Source organism: Onychostoma macrolepis, chromosome 07, assembly GCF_012432095.1.
Source record: "Onychostoma macrolepis isolate SWU-2019 chromosome 07, ASM1243209v1, whole genome shotgun sequence".
Lineage (NCBI taxonomy): Eukaryota > Metazoa > Chordata > Actinopteri > Cypriniformes > Cyprinidae > Onychostoma > Onychostoma macrolepis.
In genome coordinates this window covers 45,024,733-45,043,451 of record NC_081161.1, presented here as the reverse complement: position 1 = coordinate 45,043,451, position 18,719 = coordinate 45,024,733, and the positions used below count along the sequence as shown (strand labels likewise).

Below are 18,719 nucleotides of genomic sequence, written 5' to 3'. Positions count from 1 at the left end.
GTCTGTTTTTTTTTTTTTGTAATTTACTAACATCAGAATTAGGAGATGTTAATTGAATTTTTCGTCGTCATTATTAAAACATTTAGATAAACTGTTCCTTCTATTTCCTTCTATTTTATTATAAGATAATTCATGAAATTAAGTTCATTGTTTTTAAGGATCTCTGTTTGCTGGTGTGGCTGCTTCTTTCTCTTACAGTACATAGTCCTAAAGGAAATCAACCCTGACTGTTCATTGGAAGGACAGATACTGAAGCTAAAGCTCAAATACTTCAGTCACACAATGAAAAGAGATGACTCATTATAAAAGACCCTTGATGCTGGGAATGATTGAAAGCAAAAGAAGGGGAAGGCAGAGGACGAGATGGTTAGATATTGTCACCGATGCAACAAACATGAATTTGGGCCGACTGAAGGAGATACTGGAAGACAGGGAGGCCTGGCATGCTGTACTTCATGGGGTCGCAAAGAGTTGGGCACGACTGTACAACAATGAACAGCAATTATTTTGGGATCATTCGGCACAATGGGAACCTGCAATTTAAGTGTCTATGAAAAAAAAAAACACAAAGAAAGAGGGAGTTTTATATAAATCTGATAATTGTAATAAGCATACAGCAGTGATATAAAACATCCAAAACATCCAACAAATAGACAACTGCAACAATATTAATTTATACATTTCTAATCTATAGTCCAAGTAAATGTTTCTAGTTAACTAACATATTTATCTGCAATGTAACATCTCAGTTCAGTCCAGATGCTGCATCATTTAATGCAGAGAGATGGTTCTATATCAGTGTAAAATAAAGTTAAGACTCTGAGTTCACTGAGTTGTCTGCTCCATGTATCATGACAGTATCGAAAGTGAAAAAAACGAACAAAGAATTAGAGAAGAAAATGCAAATGTTGAGGTGGATTCTTGTGAAGCCACTGTGGAATGAGTCTATTATAGAACATACAGACATTCCACATTCTTTCGACCACATTCAAATTAACAAACTTCAAGCAAATTACAGCCACAAAGACCAACACTGAGAAAACATGTCAACACACACATGAATGAGGAAGAGAAATGAACAAGGCTTTTGTTTAGAGTAATAAACAAATGATGTGATGTTGAATGACAAATGAGAGCAGATATTAATCACACAGTCGGAAGCTGCAGACATCAGACTCAGCACAGAAACACACAACCTCTAAAGTAAGAACAACTTACAAGTTAATTCTAGAATTAGACTTTTGAAATAGTTATTAATTGTCTTAATGATTATGTACAGTGAATGTGTTACTGTTAATGGAATTTTAACATTGTTGAAATCGTGTTTTACTCCAAAATTGATTTGTGAATATTTGAAATCTAAGATTAGCGTCTTCAGAAATGGACCAAACTCCGTATTTCATTCTTCTTCACATTGGTGAGTGTGTTTGTGGTTTTCTTTATGGTTTATACAGTAGTTTCATTATGTTTCATCCAGTTATGAAAAGCATTAAGGCAAAGCCTCTCTTTCACAGCTCTCTGCTCCGTATCTGAATGTGTTCCACGTCAGTATCACTTTATAAATGAGAACAAGACCTGGACTGAAGCTCAGAGATACTGCAGAGAGAATTACACAGATCTGGCCACCGCTGACAACATGAACGACATGAACGAGCTGAACAAGAGCGTGGATAATGGACGTGTTCAGTATGTCTGGATTGGGCTGCAGAAGACGGGTCGTAATACATGGCAGTGGCCTTCAGGTGAACCTGCGCTCGATCTGGACTGGGGTGAAAAACAACCAGATGGCAGAGACAATTGTGCCATGATGCGGAATGGAAAATTGCATGATTTGCCATGTAATGATACCCGACATTTCATCTGCAACAACAGTGAGTACAGCTAAAACTACATATTTGTATTTGACATACAATTTGTGATACAACGTTGATACAATTTCTGTATAGATACAATTCCCAGACAAAAAAAAACAAAAAAAAAACCTATGGGGTAATTTGACAATAGGAACCTGCAATTGAAGAGTCTATAAAGAAAAGAAAAAGAAAAAAAAAGAACAAATATAGAGTGAATTAGAGACTGGTATGGATCTAGCTGTTAATAATTATAATAATAATAATAATAATCACCTGATAATGATCATAATATTCATAATTAATTTACAGCAGTGACTAGACATAATACTGCTTGATATTTTTAGCCTTCAGTATCTTGATACAAACCTGTAATTTCATTATTGCTTGTGGATTATCTTAAGTCTAGCCCAGGGCTAGGCAACATCGGTCCTGGAAGTGCTGATGTCCTGCAGAGTTTAGCTACAACCCTGAAGGAAGGAAGAAAGAAAAAAACTCACCTGCCTGTAGCCCTAGTAATTCTGAAGACCTTGCTTATCTTGTTCAGGTGTTTTTGGTTAGGGTTGGAGCTAAACTCTACAGAACAGCGGCACTCCAGGACCGACGTTAACTACCCCTGGTCTAGCCCAGGGCTCCTCAAATCTGGACCCCGAGATCCACTTTCCTGCAGAGTTTAGCTGTAACTCTAATCAAACACACCTGAACATGCTAATCAATGTCTTCAGGATCATTAGAAAATCACAGACAGGTGAGTTTGATCAGGGTTGGAGCTAAACTCTGCAGTGGATTGGACCTCCAGGGTAAGATTTGAGGGACCCTGGTCTAGCCCATTAAAACATAAAACAATAGAGCATCAAGATGAGCACTGCAACTGTATTCATTTACAAATGACTAATCTACCGTCCAAGTGAATATTTCTATTGGCTAATTTACTAACCCATTTAGTTTCAGTAAAATATCTTCCTCTGTTCGATGTTCTTTGATCTGGCTCTTTGTGTCTGAATCAAGTATCCTAGAGAAATGTGTAAGGAAATAAGGGACACACAGAAAATCATGACAATGTTCAGAAATGTTATTACATGTGATTTCACAAGCAAGGACCACACCACAACCAAATATGTAAATGAATAGTTTATTGTTCAGAATGTTAGGGATGAGTTGGAAGAGGAAGAAAAGGTAAAAGGGGAAAGGATGATGGTCAGGTTGATCTGGCCCGGGCGTCTGGAATTGATGGCCCGGGGAGACTCAGGATGGGGGTATCATCTCGTTTGTATATTTAAGCCAGATGATTAGGACCCCCCCACCCAATGCAACCTGAAAAGAATAAGGATAGCTGATTTGATTAAAGGGGAAGGAAGGGTGGGTTCGAGAGAAAGAGACAATCAGTGCGGTATGAGGCGGCCCGATATATTAAGGATTCAGGAAGTGAGGTGATTGGTAGAGGCGTGGCCTCGCTCCCGAACCTCAGTTAACTAGTTAACTCCCTATATTTAAAATAATCCTGCATATAGTGTTAATATTCAATATATCAGCTGTAGAAGCAGCTCAAGTCTTTGAATGACGTGTGAAAAGGAATCTGCTTTCTATAGTTAGGTGGAATGCTAGTCCATTACGGAACTCCCGTAAGAAGTGTGACTGGAGACAGATGATTGTTTGTCCGTTTAATCTCTTCAGGCTGGGTCACTTTACATCCTCCAGCATTGTACAGTCATTAAATTAACAGAAGTAGTAAATGTGGTTTAATCTGGAAGAAACAAATAAAATATCAGAATCCGTCTATATACAGTTACATAAACATGTGCCTTAATACAACTTCTCTACACATTAATATTAAGTACAACCCGATAAATGGCGCTAAACATATGCATGTAAATCACACGAGCATCACTACTGCATATTCTGCATAAACTTAACTACAGTATGAACCGGTGACCACAATCCGACATGCGGCGGTAACATCATTGCAATATGACCGGTAAAGAAAGATATTAACTTACATTCATGCACGCACATTTACCACTCAATGAGAATAGCGGCAGAGAACGAAACTGAAAGTAAACTGGGACCGCGCCGGCGGAACTGCCGTCAGCGCTCTGTACGCGCACGTCACACGCACTTTGATAAATGAATAAGGAATTTAGTACAGCCGCCCCCAGATTAGCATAGCTAATGTGCAGAAATATAAATTCCTTAGTCCTTAACGGCCGTGTCCTCATCGTCCGGGAGTGCTGGGAGTTGAACTAGTTTAGCCACAGGACGAAGATACAGGCAGTCCTTTATCCTGACCTTTGCTGACCTAATATGGCCGTCTTCGCTGGGTACCAGACTCTCAATCCTACCGATGGGCCAGTGAGCCCGAGGCAGTTGTGGGTCTACCACCATCACAACAGCATCCTTAGTCAGATCCTGAGTCTCACGCTGCCACTTAAGACGAGACTGCAGGTTAGGCAGGTAATGACGGGTAAAGTATGCCCAGAAATGATCAACTACAGTCTGAGCATGGCGCCATCGTCGCTTAGATAGAGGTTCAGGAGTGTAGACGACTTGGGGTAGTGAGGCATCCCGCCGCCCCATGAGGAGGAAGTTGGGGGTGACCGGGTCTACATCCGCTACGTCAGACGAGACGTAGCCTAGGGGTTTGCTATTCAGGATACCCTCTATCTCAATTAGCACGGTGTGCAGAACGTCTTCTGGCAGGGATTGACTTCCTACAACAACCTGCAGGGCCGACTTCACAGATTTAATCTCACGTTCCCATGTGCCGCCAAAATGCGGGGCTGCAGGAGGATTCATCTTGAAAGTAATCTGCTGGTCTGCCAGCTGTTCCTGCAGTTGAGGTTCCATTTTTTCAAATGCCTCCCTCAGCTCTGTTTTGGCACCTCGGAAATTAGTTCCCTGGTCAGAAATAATCTCTGATGGGGTACCCCGTCGGGCTATGAAACGTCTTAGGGCAAGTAAGAAAGCATCTGCATCCAGGCTGTTGAGGAGATCGAGGTGTATGCAACGGGTGGTCAAACATTTAAAGATCACACCCCATCGCTTCTCTGAGCGACGGCCTATTTTGACCATGAATGGCCCAAAGCAGTCAACACCTGTCGAGAAGAATGGTGGTTGATAGAGTCGTAGCCGAGCTAAAGGTAGGTCAGCCATAATGGGCACCGTTGGCTTAGCCCTCCACCTCTGGCATTGCACGCACCCCCTCTGGTGTTTCTTCACCGCCTGTCTACCTCTCAGAACCCAGTAGTAACGACGGAGTTCAGCAAAAACTCTGTCCGGCCCTGGATGAAGTAGGCATTCATCAACGTCTTGGATGAGTAGCTTGGTAACAGCATGATGGGGTCTAAAACTACTGGGTGAATCTCGGTTGGACTCGAGTCCTCCAATCTTCGAAGCCGTCCTCCAACTCGAATCAAACTTAGTGTCTGATCAAACTCTGGTGCTAGTGTGCTCAGACGACTAGAAGAGGGCACTGGCTTACCTGCTTTCAAGGCTTTGAATTCTAGTGGGAAGGATTCAGCTTGGGATTGACTCAAAATCAACGCTTCAGCGCTCCGATAATCCGGACTATGTGCTCCTGCATCCAAAGCAGCCGCCCCATGAAGGGACTGGTAAGTGGCCTTAACCAAGGCCTTCCAAGAGGTAAATTGAGCTGCATGAAGCATCTGCAGGTTCCGGTCATCTGTAGTTAGTCCACAGAATACAGTCTTTCTGGTTTCTGAGGAATCATCTCGATTCTCCAGAGGCGGTATAGTTGGCCACTGATCTGGTGGTCCACGTAAGAACTGAGGTCCCTGATTCCACCTACTGGGACCCGCCAGCTCTACGAGTGTCTTCCCCCGGGTGATGTCATCTGCCGGGTTACTTGCTGAGTCCACATACCTCCACGAATGCAAGTCAGTTAACTCCTGGATCTCAGCCACTCTAGTGCCGACAAAAACTTTATATCGGCACGACTCTGACTGAATCCAGGTCAAGACAGTAGTCGAGTCAGTCCAGAGTGTGGTCGTCTCAATAGGAATGGTCAACTCTTGCACTAGAAGCTTAGCAAGCTGGGCACCAGCCAAGGCTGCACAGAGTTCCAACCGCGGCATTGTCAGTTGTCGCTTGGGAGCCACCCTTGACCTGGCCATCACGAAGGAGGTGTGGATTTCATCCTGATGCTTGATAAGCAGGTACGCCACTGCTCCGTAGGCCACCTCGGCCGCATCACAGAAAATGTGCAAGCTGAATCTTGACACCTCCTCACTGAAGTTTGATGGGATGTAACAACGGGGAAACACTACCTTGGCAAGGTTAGGTAGTTCCTGTTCCCATGCTCTCCACCTCTCAAGCAGATCTATGGGAAGGTTCGGGTCATCCCAACTTCTTGGCTTAGCCCAGAGTTTCTGGACTAGAACTTTAGCCCTGGTGGTAAAGGGGGTGATGAACCCTAAAGGGTCATATTGGGATGCCAGGACTTTGTAAATGTGCCTCATTGTGGGGAGACACTCTGTTGTCGGGCGGTGTTTGTAACCCAGATGATCATTCAGGCAGTACCAGATCAGACCTAGAGCTGGCTCCTGAGGGTCGGAATGATTCTTCTGCAGCCATAGCTCTATGCTCTCTGATTTTGCGCTAGCTGGTAAGTGCTCGACCACTGAGGGGACGTTGCTGGCCCACTGCCGGATTTCAAACCCCCCTGAGGCGAGTATAGATCTCATCTTGTTGACCAGCTGCCTAGCTTCATCCACAGTGGGAAGACTCTGAAGGCAGTTGTCAACATAAAAGCACTGTTCTATCGACTGCCTTACTTCAGCATCACGTGGCTGGTGGTCCCTGACGTGCTTCTGAAGTGCAAAGGTCGCACAGCATGGGCTGCAAGTCGTTCCAAATGGTAAGACTTGCCATTGGTAGATATCAGGCTGATCTCCTTTCCGCATGTTCCGCCAGATGAACCTCAAGAGAGGTTCATCCTCCGCAGGAGTCTTACCTGATGGAACATAGCACGTATGTCGCCGCTGATTGCGACCGCGTGCTGTCGGAATCTAATAAGGACTCCTAGTAATGACGCACCGAGGCAAGGGCCAGGAAGGAGCTGTTGGTTGAGGGAGAGACCTTGATGCACGAAAGAACAGTTAAAAACTAGTCTGTCCTTTCCGTTGTGGTGGACTAGATGATGTGGGATAAACCATGATTCTTCATCTGAATGTAGAAGCTCTAAGGGACTTTGACAACATATCCTGCATCCAAAAGCTTCTGAATTTCGGCCTCATAAACCTTGGCTTTCTCTGGATCTTTGCCCAAGCGTTTCTCTGTGCTTCTCAGATTGTGTAGAACGGAATCCCTGGTACCCTTCAGTGGTGGTGCATTGGCAGCACGTAGGAGAGGGGTTGCATAACGCCATGTTCCATCCACTTTCACATGCTGTGTTCTGCTCTCCAGCAGTTCCATGGCAAGTTGGTCCTGTCGTGAACGCATTACCAGCTTCTCGTTGCGGTAAGGGAGAATGTCCAACTGCCACAACCGTTCGACCTGTTGGAGAACAGGATCTCGTGCTAAAGAAAGGGAAGTGAGTAAGCACTGTTGAGGCGATACCTGGTGCGGAAGAAGCCCATCTGGTCCTTGCAGCACCCAACCGAGCTGCGTGTGTACAGCGGCTGGTCCACCATCGGGGCCCAATCGAATGGGTTCCTTCGCAGCGATTAAACCTGGGTAGTCGGATCCGATCAAGAGTAGGGGCTGAATCTTGCTAAATGATGGAAGTGGAATCCCCCGCAAGTGACAATAACTCCGCTGAAGTCTCTTTATCGGGTACGTTTGCTCAGTTAGATTCAGGAGAGGCGCAGAGAATACACCGGCTAAGTTGTACCTTTCGTTCGGTTTTGGCTGGGATGAAAGCTGAAACTGGACTGATTGTCCCTCCAGTTGGGTAACATCATGACGAATGGTTCGAAGGGCCATAACCTCCTTCTTTCCTTGTAGGCCTAGTTGCTGGACCGCTGCTGGGAGAATAATGCTGCGCTGTGCCCCATCATCAAGGATGGCGTAGGTTTGTATAGACTTCTCGCCTTTCCACAGCAGCACGGGGATGACCTTTAGGAAGACACGTCCTGTAGGGCTAGGTGGTGTCATGTAGATGCGGTCGCTTGCTGTTGTAACTAGCATGATGCTCGGGCCCTGCTCTGCTATGCGATGGAGAACTCTGAGATGCACATCCCCACACTCCCCGCATGGTTTCTTCAGTGTGCACTCATTACAATTGTGGCTGGTGCGTCCGCATTTCCAACATCTCTTACCATTTCTTATCCATTTGACAAGTCGCTCAGGTGGGCATTCAGCAATCTCATTGCACTGAGAAAGGTAGTGCTCTTCACTGTGACAGAATAAACACAGGCGCTTTGTTATCTTGACAGGTTGCTGGTTTGGAGAAGCCTCTGTTCGGACGGGCTGTACTTCTTTAACCTTCTCGGGCTGATTACTACCATGATAAACAGAGATAGCCCGGGTCTGTGGCTTAATGATAGCAGGACGCTCTCTACGTGGAGCCAGAGCCTTCTCAGTGTGGTAGCGTTGAGCCATCTTTGATGAAAGCCTTTGAGCTTCAGCCTTGACCTTCAACCACTCTGTAAGGTCATGTAAATTATATGGATTCAGACTGTCTGTACTCAGTCTTCCCCTTAACTGGAGGTGCTCTATGAAGCCATCCCTGTAATGTTTAGGGAGTTTACTAAGCAGCCGGTCAACATGTCCGGTACAAGTAAGCTCTCGTCCATGTGGTCCCTCCAGAGATGTCAGCATACCCACTAGAAGGTCAACGTTAAGAGCAAAGTTCTGGAATGCTTTAGAATCTCCAGCCTTGATATCTGGTGAGTTCATTAGAGCCGCAACCTCACTTTGTGCAAGCTGGTGGGGTTGGCCATATTGGCGCTGCAAGGCTGCCATGGCTGCTGAGTAAGGTGCAGGGTGGTGACGGCATGCTTGGGCGATTAGCTTTGCCTCATCCAGGACCAGCTGCTCCATTAGCACACGATATTTGTAGTGTTCTGTGAGATCAGTGCGGGGATTCAGCAGATTGTCTAGGGCTATTTTCAGATCTGTGAACTCCCTCTCACTGTCATTCACAAGTTTTGGCAGTGATGGGACTGGGACTGGTTGCGACGGAGGTGCAGCAAGTACTGGCTGGTATACTGGACGTACGGGGGCTGCCATATGTGTAATGGTGGGTGCCACTGAAGGAGGATACCAGTTCTGCCCTGAAGTCTGCATGAAGGGCTGAGGAGCGTAATATCCAGTGATCACAGGTGAAGGCTGATATGGATCTAACACAGGCATCGGTTGGCCCTGTGACTGACTATGTTCCGGGATCTGTAATTGGTAAGCTGGTGGCACCAGAGTACGGTGTACGGTTGTAGATATTGGCAGCTTCACTGACGTGATGGTGTGAGGCAACGAGGATATGAGATTATAGGAAGAAGGACGGAACCCTGCACTGCATGCTGCTGGCGTTTGCCTCTCATAAGTTGCTGATGTCGGTGGCACAGGCGGTTGTAATGCAGGTGTGCTGTACACCATATGCGCTGTGGTCTGTGATGTCTGCCACCGTACTGATTGATGGGTGACATCCCTGGGTGCTCCGAGGCAGGATGTAGGTGGCCCTATATCCAGTAATGGGAAGGCTGGGGCTGCCGTAGCTTTCGACCTAACGATGGGGGGTGAGTAAGCTTGCTCCATTTGTTCAGAAAAAGGAGATGCAGTGCCGCTACTTAACTCACATTCTGACTGGCTGTTTCCTCGCTGCTGTGGTACTGGAGATGTGTAACGAGAAGGGAAAGGAGATCTCCCAACATCTAACTGCTCTACCAGGTCGCTGAGCCCAGCGTCTATATTGCTCCCACTGACTATGACAGGACCTGGTCCATACTGCAGAGATGATAACTCATGCCTAAACGGCTGCATCCCAGTCGAGGAAAGCTCGGCCTGCCCACTGAGAGTCAATGGTGCCGCTGCATGGTCCATCTTCGGCTGCTGATATGGTTTGTAAGGCCCAGTAACTGGCAGAAGGGATGGGGGCAAGGCTACGTCGTAAGCCTGCAAATATGAAGGGATCTGACGAGCTCTGGCTTGCATCTGAGCAGGACATGTGGTATCGGGAGAATAATGCGGTATCTGTTGATCCATGTCACCGTAGTGGCTCTAGCTATCCGGCTCGAAGGACCAAATGAAAAGGAATCTGCTTTCTATAGTTAGGTGGAATGCTAGTCCACTACGGAACTCCCGTAAGAAGTGTGACTGGAGACAGATGATTGTTTGTCCGTTTAATCTCTTCAGGCTGGGTCACTTTACATCCTCCAGCATTGTACAGTCATTAAATTATCAGAAGTAGTAAATGTGGTTTAATCTGGAAGAAACAAATAAAATATCAGAATCCGTCTATATACAGTTACATAAACATGTGCCTTAATACAACTTCTCTACACATTAATATTAAGTACAACCCGATAAATGGCGCTAAACATATGCATGTAAATCACACGAGCATCACTACTGCATATTCTGCATAAACTTAACTACAGTATGAACCGGTGACCACAATCCGACATGCGGCGGTAACATCATTGCAATATGACCGGTAAAGAAAGATATTAACTTACATTCATGCACGCACATTTACCACTCAATGAGAATAGCGGCAGAGAACGAAACTGAAAGTAAACTGGGACCGCGCCGGCGGAACTGCCGTCAGCGCTCTGTACGCGCACGTCACACGCACTTTGATAAATGAATAAGGAATTTAGTACAACGTGTTTCTGATGTTTCCACGGCTGCTACTGTTCACATCCAAACCATAAAGCAGCATGAGAACAATGAACAAACTGATTCAATCTTTTCCATTTGTTTTTTCTTAAAACGAACACAGGGCTTGTCTTTGTCAATCAGATGATGAACTGGACAGACGCTCAGAGTTACTGCAGACAGAATAACACTGATCTGGTCAGTGTGAGGAACCAGAATGAGAGTCAACAGGTTCAGAAGATCATTAGTGATAGACAGTTATCTGGATCTGATGTCTGGATCGGTCTGTTCAGAGACACGTGGCAGTGGTCAGATCAGAGTAACTCCTCATTCAGGTACTGGGCTCCTGGTCAACCTAACATTAATAGAGATGGTGAAAACTGTACAGTCATCAAACACAACTCTCAGGGACGATGGCATGACAGCTCTTGCACCAACCATTTGCCTTTTGTGTGTCATGAAGGTGAGTTGATCCTTGTGTAATGGCGGCCAGCTGCTAAGAGAAGTGCAGGTAAGAGGCACAGTAGTTACTGACACTAGATGCTGCAGTCTTTAGCATCCTCGTTAGTGCACCCGCCTCCCATGCCATGCCAGATTTGAGTCAAAGTGGGGAGGTTAGGACTGGAGGGGATACACTCACAAAACACATACAATCCATCTTCACCTACAGGGGCCTCATATATAAACTTTTACGCAGATTTTCATCTTAATAATGTGCATACGCACAAAAGCTAGATTTTGTGTACGCACAAAACTTTTCAAATTTATAAACACATGTGTACACCAGATCCTGTGCAAAATTCCCTCTGTAATACCCAGTCAGCAGAATATTGTGCATACATGAATTTCTATCCCATCTCCTCCCCGAAATAGCCATATGAAGCTTACAACGCTTAGTTTTATACATAATGTAATCTTATGTACATTGTGAAATTATGTACAATGTCATCATTATGTATAATTTCCATGCATATTCCATCCATGTGGCACAATACATTAGGAAAAAATTCGATACAGACTATAAATGCCTTTTGAGACATTACATTGAAAAATGTATCTGAAATGTATTTTCAAGGACAATGAATAGCAGAGTCGTTCTCATTCTTTTCCAGTGGCCAAATAGTCTATTTAAATTGTTTTAAACAAATCAAATGCATGTAATTTTTCATTATATGGTAAACATACATTTTAGGATGTTTAAATATTTTAAAGTTAAGATATAGGCCTTATATTTTGCAGTGTAAATAACTGTCTGACTCACCGCGTCAATAACGAAACATTTTGAAAATAAAACATGCATGTCTTACAGTTTCCTTCAAATTCTATCCTTTAAATACAATGATGTTTGTTCATTAGGCTACTGTCTGTCTGTGCATGACACCTGTGTGCAGAGGTTCTATAGTACTGTCATCGGACTTGTTTACCTTGTCCAAATACCCACACTTGTGGTCTTGGCCACTTGAGAGTGCGTGAACGCAACAGGAAATAAGTGTGTAAGACTGTCCTAGGTCTTAAAAACACCAAAGCTCAGTGCCTTTATAATGCACATTAAATCCATACTATCTCGAATACTGCTCTGGAGCGCTATTCGAGGCTTGGTGTATCCCATCATGCATCATGTTCTGGAAATACATTGTGAGATTTTTGCCAAGATCACGCGAGAAGTCACGGAAACCTTTCCAATGTAAGTTAGACATTAATAATCATTAGATATTACATATAATTTTAACCCTCAGTTATTTGAATTAGTTTCCAGGATTTATATTACAGATCACAGTGTCTCCACGACATGGCGCCGGTGGCAGCAACAATACTACAACGAGAATAATAGTTCCGCCTTCTTTCTTTGCATATACATTTTACAGTTTCTTTTATAAAGAATATATCTTTGGGTTTGAGACTTTAGTCTTTGCAACTTTAGGGATCTCATTTACGCACAAACAGCTTGTAACACTCCAAAGAGAAAGGAAAACTTGAAACCGCATCATATGACCCCTTTAAGGTTGCTAGATCTTAAAGTTCTAGGAGGGTTATAGGGACACAGCAAATCAGACCAGTACGTTGGAGCAAGATTATGTAAACATTTAAACACAAATTTAAAAAAAAATTAAAATCAATCCTGAAGTGGACTGGGAGCCAATGGAGGGCTCGCAAAATTGGGGTGGCATGGTCATATTTGCATATCAACAGTATCAAAGGCAGCGGATAAGTCTAGGAGTACCAGAATTACAGTCACCTGCATCAGTAGCTGTATAAAATGTCATATTGAACTGTCAAAAGAGCAGATTCAGTGCTGTGGAAAGGCTTAAAACCTGACTAAAAGACCTCTGAGATATGATTCTTATTCAAAAATGACTGAAGTTGGCACAACACAACTTTTTCCAAAATCTTGGAGATAAAAGGAACCACAGAGATTCATTGGATGAAAATTATTTAAATCCGAGGTATCTAAAGAAGTCTTCTTGAGTAGAGGGGTAACAGTAGCCACTTTCAGGCATGTAGGAAACGAACCAGTTTGTAGACATTTGTTTAAGAGGGATAGCAGACCACAGCCAACAGAATCTACTACCAGCTTAAGAAACCGGGGATGTATCACATCCTGCGGGCAAAAGGAGGTTTTGAGATTTGCAATAATTTCAGTGAGATGGAGAGGCGAAATAAGATCAAAAACTTCCCATGAGGTCAACGGCTGGGTAGATACACAAGCGACAACATATGGTGGCATCGCCTGTGGCCTTAGTTTAGAAATTGTCAATGAAATAGCTCAAAAAGGATTCACAGAGAGCATTAGAAGGATTTGGGATGTGGTTAACAGGTGGAGTTAAAGCTCCACCTGTTAACCAACCAACAAAACACCCATTTTGTTTTGTTTTGTGGAGAGCTTGTATATATAGGCCAGAAAGATATATTAACTACTTATCCTTTTATTTACACAAATGTCTTGTTAAAATTGTCTACAAATTGATGAAACTGATCTGAGATCAGGTAAAAACTATAGACGCTGGTTCAATGGTTCGCCACTCAATCTCAATGATTGCGAAACAATTACATTTTGAAACATTTCAAAACAGTAATGACGTAATGAAGCCTCGTTTACTGAAATCATGTGACTTTGGCAGTTTGATACGCGCTCCGAAGCACTGTTTAAAAACAAATGATTCACAAAAGTTTCGGAGCTTCACAAAGCAGTGCTTCGAAAGCGGCCACCACTAACACAAAACCCAAACACAAGACAGGTGAACACGGGCAAGATCATGACACCTGTTCAAACCAGTCAATGGACTGTTCGATCAACGAGTGCATCCTTCAAAGCCATCAGACGTAGTCAAGTTCACATCAATGATCATTGTTCGTACAAAAACATTTTCTCAGAACATGAGTTTTGCTATTTAGAACACAATTTAAAGTGGCATTGTCATGCCAAGCAATTCTCACTGTGATTAAAACATTAAAACATCATACCACTGGAAAATTGATCGAAAGCAGCACATTCACTGCAAATATTTCTATTTAAATTCATATAAAAAAATATATATAAATTCTGGATAATGATTTCATGAAGTTTCAACTCCATTAATGAGTGTCATATTTAATCTAAATGTGTATGTCAAATGTAAAACAGATTTTAAAATTATTCTGTTTACTTTATTTCGCTCACTCCAGTAAAAGAGTGCATACGCATGGTCTAGAGCAGGGGTGTCAAACTTGGTTCCTGGAGGGCCGCAGCCCTGCGGAGTTTAGTTCCAACCCTGCTCCAACACACAAACCATGGAGCTTTCAAATAAGTTTCATATTTATTCAGGTTTATTTCAGGTAGTCTGACTTATTGTCAGTTGATTTGGTTCAAAATAAGTCAGAATACCTGAAATAAACCTGGCTTATTTGGTAAACTTGTTTTATGAAACAGCCCCCAGGTGTGTCTAATTAGAGTTCGACACCTCTGGTCTAGAGTGTCCGTACAGTGCGTACAAATATTTATGCCTAATTTGTTTTTCATGAATCCCGATATGTGCGTGGAAAATTGCATACATACATTTTTATTCTGATTTTGTGCTTATGCAATGTTTATACATCAGGCCCCAGATCTCTTAAAGTTGATGCTACATGTCTGACATGACAAATTCATCCACAGAGTTTGTTCTGCATGTTGTGTTTGATCAGTCTCTCTCTAGTTTCTGCTTGTGCTTTGTTTGGTTTCCAGATAAACTGATTGTGATCAGAGAGAATCTGACGTGGTCTGAAGCTCTGAGATACTGCAGACAGAATCATGTGGATCTGGTCTCGGTTCTTTCAGAAGAGATTCAGTATGAGGTGGTGAACGTGGTTAAACGGGCGTCTACTGCGGAGGTGTGGATGGGTTTACGTCACTCCTGCACGGTGGGCATCTGGTTCTGGGTGAGTGGAGAGACTGTGTGCTATCAGAACTGGGCTCCAGGGAACAGCACATCAGCGGAGGACTGTGAAGACGCAGTGAGATCTGGAGCAGTTCAGTCTGGAGGAGATCAGCGCTGGATCAGCCGTCCTGAACACCACAAACTCAACTTCATCTGCAGCAGCTATTAAGAGTGAAAGGAGTAAAATGCTTGTGTTCACTTTCTTTACAAAGTTATGAATGAAAATGAAGTTAAAGTAATACTTTTGCATATAAAAATTTCAGCCTCAGCCGGCAGCCGTACCTGAGGATTAAAAAGGCAGAAACATTTTGTTTAGATGTTTGCTAATATAGTTCAAATATATGCTTCAGTAAACTGTTATTGAGCTGTAAATTTTATGAATTGTTCTTTTGAGAATCTGTTTTTTCTTCAGGTGGGTGATTCCTATGGGGTCTTCAGCGGTATGTCATCTGGGCTTACTACACATGCGCCCGCTGCAGTTATGGCTGAAATCTCGAGTCCCTTGGACGGCGTGGACTTCGGGCCGTCTGAGCATCGCGGTCTCCCGCGGCTGCATCGAAGCTCTGAGGCAGTGGCGCAACCCAGATCTCTTCAGCCGGGGTTCCTGGGATTGGTGACGCCGCGTTGTGGTCACGACGGACGATCGACTCGCGGCTGGGGAGCAGTGTGCAGGGTATGCCGGCTTCGGGCTGTGGTCAGAACCTCTGAGCCGGTGGCACATAAACCGCTTGGAGCTGGAAGCTGTGTTCTTAGCTCTAAAGGATTTTCGGCCGCAGCTGGAACAGCGGCATGTACTGATTCGCACCGACAACATGTCCGTGGTCTCGTACATAAATCACCAAGGAGGCGTTCGCTCCAGGGCTTTGTACAAGCAGGCAGCGAGTCTCCTGCTATGGGCGGACCGACACTTTCTATCCATCAGAGCAGCACACATCCCCGGTCTCCTAAACCGCGGGCGGACATGCTGAGGAAGGGATTCCCCAAGGAGAGTGGAGGTTGCACCCGAGTCGGTTCGGATGATTTGGACTCGCTACGGGAGAGCGGAAGTGGATCTGTTCGCCACGAGCGAGAATGCGCACTGCCTGCTGTTCTTCTCCCTGTCTCACTCTCATCTGAAGGGGGACGCTCTGACATCGCACTGGCCGGCAGCCAGGCTGTATGCGTTTCCTCCGATCAAGATATTGCCACTGGTGCTATGCAAGATCAGGGAGGAGGGGGCTTCGATGATACTCGTCGCCCCAAACTGGCCGAACCAGCCTTGGTTCCCGGACCTGACAGAGCTGCTGGTGGCGCCGCCCTGGCCGATCCCCATCAGGAAGGACCTGCTATCTCAGGTGAGCGGCTCGGTGTGGCACCCGAACCCGGAGTTGTGGAGCCTTCATGTGTGGCTGCTTCGGGGATATCAGAGGAGCTGAGCGCCCTGCATTCTCGTGTGCTCGACACGCTCACGGAGGCGCGGGCACCCTCACGAGGCGCTTTGTATGCTCTGAAATGGGGAGTGTTTGTGAAATGGTGCAGTCATGCTCATATTGACCCGGCTACTTGCTCTGTGTCGGATGTTCTGAGGTTTCTACAGTACAGACTGGATAGTGGATCTCTACCATCAACACTGAAGGTCTATGTGGCAGCGATTGCCTCGTTTCGTTCCCGCTGGGCTCCAGGGAACAGCACATCAGCGGAGGACTGTGAAGACGCAGTGAGATCTGGAGCAGTTCAGTCTGGAGGAGATCAGCGCTGGATCAGCCGTCCTGAACACCACAAACTCAACTTCATCTGCAGCAGCTATTAAGAGTGAAAGGAGTAAAATGCTTGTGTTCACTTTCTTTACAAAGTTATGAATGAAAATGAAGTTAAAGTAATACTTTTGCATATAAAATTTCAGCCTCAGCCGGCAGCCGTACCTGAGGATTAAAAAGGCAGAAACATTTTGTTTAGATGTTTGCTAATATAGTTCAAATATATGCTTCAGTAAACTGTTATTGAGCTGTAAATTTTATGAATTGTTCTTTTGAGAATCTGTTTTTTCTTCAGGTGGGTGATTCCTATGGGGTCTTCAGCGGTATGTCATCTGGGCTTACTACACATGCGCCCGCTGCAGTTATGGCTGAAATCTCGAGTCCCTTGGACGGCGTGGACTTCGGGCCGTCTGAGCATCGCGGTCTCCCGCGGCTGCATCGAAGCTCTGAGGCAGTGGCGCAACCCAGATCTCTTCAGCCGGGGTTCCTGGGATTGGTGACGCCGCGTTGTGGTCACGACGGACGATCGACTCGCGGCTGGGGAGCAGTGTGCAGGGTATGCCGGCTTCGGGGCTGTGGTCAGAACCTCTGAGCCGGTGGCACATAAACCGCTTGGAGCTGGAAGCTGTGTTCTTAGCTCTAAAGGATTTTCGGCCGCAGCTGGAACAGCGGCATGTACTGATTCGCACCGACAACATGTCCGTGGTCTCGTACATAAATCACCAAGGAGGCGTTCGCTCCAGGGCTTTGTACAAGCAGGCAGCGAGTCTCCTGCTATGGGCGGACCGACACTTTCTATCCATCAGAGCAGCACACATCCCCGGTCTCCTAAACCGCGGGGCGGACATGCTTTCGAGGAAGGGGATTCCCCAAGGAGAGTGGAGGTTGCACCCCGAGTCGGTTCGGATGATTTGGACTCGCTACGGGAGAGCGGAAGTGGATCTGTTCGCCACGAGCGAGAATGCGCACTGCCTGCTGTTCTTCTCCCTGTCTCACTCTCATCTGAAGGGGGACGCTCTGACATCGCACTGGCCGGCAGCCAGGCTGTATGCGTTTCCTCCGATCAAGATATTGCCACTGGTGCTATGCAAGATCAGGGAGGAGGGGGCTTCGATGATACTCGTCGCCCCAAACTGGCCGAACCAGCCTTGGTTCCCGGACCTGACAGAGCTGCTGGTGGCGCCGCCCTGGCCGATCCCCATCAGGAAGGACCTGCTATCTCAGGTGAGCGGCTCGGTGTGGCACCCGAACCCGGAGTTGTGGAGCCTTCATGTGTGGCTGCTTCGGGGATATCAGAGGAGCTGAGCGCCCTGCATTCTCGTGTGCTCGACACGCTCACGGAGGCGCGGGCACCCTCTACGAGGCGTTTGTATGCTCTGAAATGGGGAGTGTTTGTGAAATGGTGCAGTCATGCTCATATTGACCCGGCTACTTGCTCTGTGTCGGATGTTCTGAGGTTTCTACAGTACAGACTGGATAGTGGATCTCTACCATCAACACTGAAGGTCTATGTGGCAGCGATTGCCTCGTTTCGTTCCCCGCTGGGCGGGCAATCGATCGGGAGGCACGCGCTGGTGGTGAGTTTTCTTAAGGGAGCGAGGAGATTGCATCCTCCGCGTCCGCCTTCAGTCCCGCCTTGGGACTTAGAGGTGGTGTTAAGAGCTCTTTCACAGCCACCATTCGAACATTTGGCATCCGTTGATTTGAAGGAGCTATCTCTCAAAACTGCACTTCTTCTTGCCCTCGCTTCGGCTAAGCGCATAGGGGATTTACACGCGTTTTCTGTGAGCAGCGACTGTATTCGCTTCGGACCCGGTGACTGCAGCGTCACTCTCCGGCCGAGACTGGGCTATTCCTGGACTGTTTCGTTGTCTGCCCTGTCTTCTGAGTCATCGACCTCGTGTGATGCGGACGCTCAGACTTCGGTGTGCCCCGTCAGGGCTTTGAGGATTTACATCGACCGTTCG

The 18,719-nt window shown here is 45.8% G+C and overlaps 1 protein-coding gene across 2 annotated transcripts; it reads left to right on the top strand.

Annotated features, from left to right (window-relative positions):
- Positions 1-1,047: 1,047 nt before the first annotated feature.
- On the top strand, positions 1,048-15,605 carry LOC131543291 (C-type mannose receptor 2-like). Of its 2 annotated transcripts, none has more exons than XM_058780498.1 (6): positions 1,048-1,203; positions 1,365-1,417; positions 1,515-1,871; positions 10,747-11,085; positions 14,824-15,187; positions 15,429-15,605. In XM_058780498.1, the coding sequence occupies exons 1-5, from the start codon at positions 1,130-1,132 to the stop codon at positions 15,183-15,185; spliced, it is 1,185 nt and encodes a 394-aa protein (XP_058636481.1). In that variant the 5' UTR covers positions 1,048-1,129; the 3' UTR covers positions 15,186-15,187; positions 15,429-15,605. The 2 variants fall into 2 exon arrangements, with proteins under 2 accessions (XP_058636481.1, XP_058636480.1); XM_058780497.1 differs by having other exon boundaries at positions 14,824-15,196.
- Positions 15,606-18,719: the final 3,114 nt, after the last annotated feature.

Excerpts from the sequence above, each read along its gene's own strand:
- LOC131543291 (XM_058780498.1), top strand. The coding sequence starts at position 1,130 with ATGAGAGCAGATATTAATCACACAGTCGGAAGCTGCAGACATCAGACT. Across the intron at positions 1,204-1,364 it reads AGAAACACACAACCTCTAAA|ATTAGCGTCTTCAGAAATGG; the intron begins GTAAGAACAACT and ends TTGAAATCTAAG. Across the intron at positions 1,418-1,514 it reads TTTCATTCTTCTTCACATTG|CTCTCTGCTCCGTATCTGAA; the intron begins GTGAGTGTGTTT and ends TCTCTTTCACAG.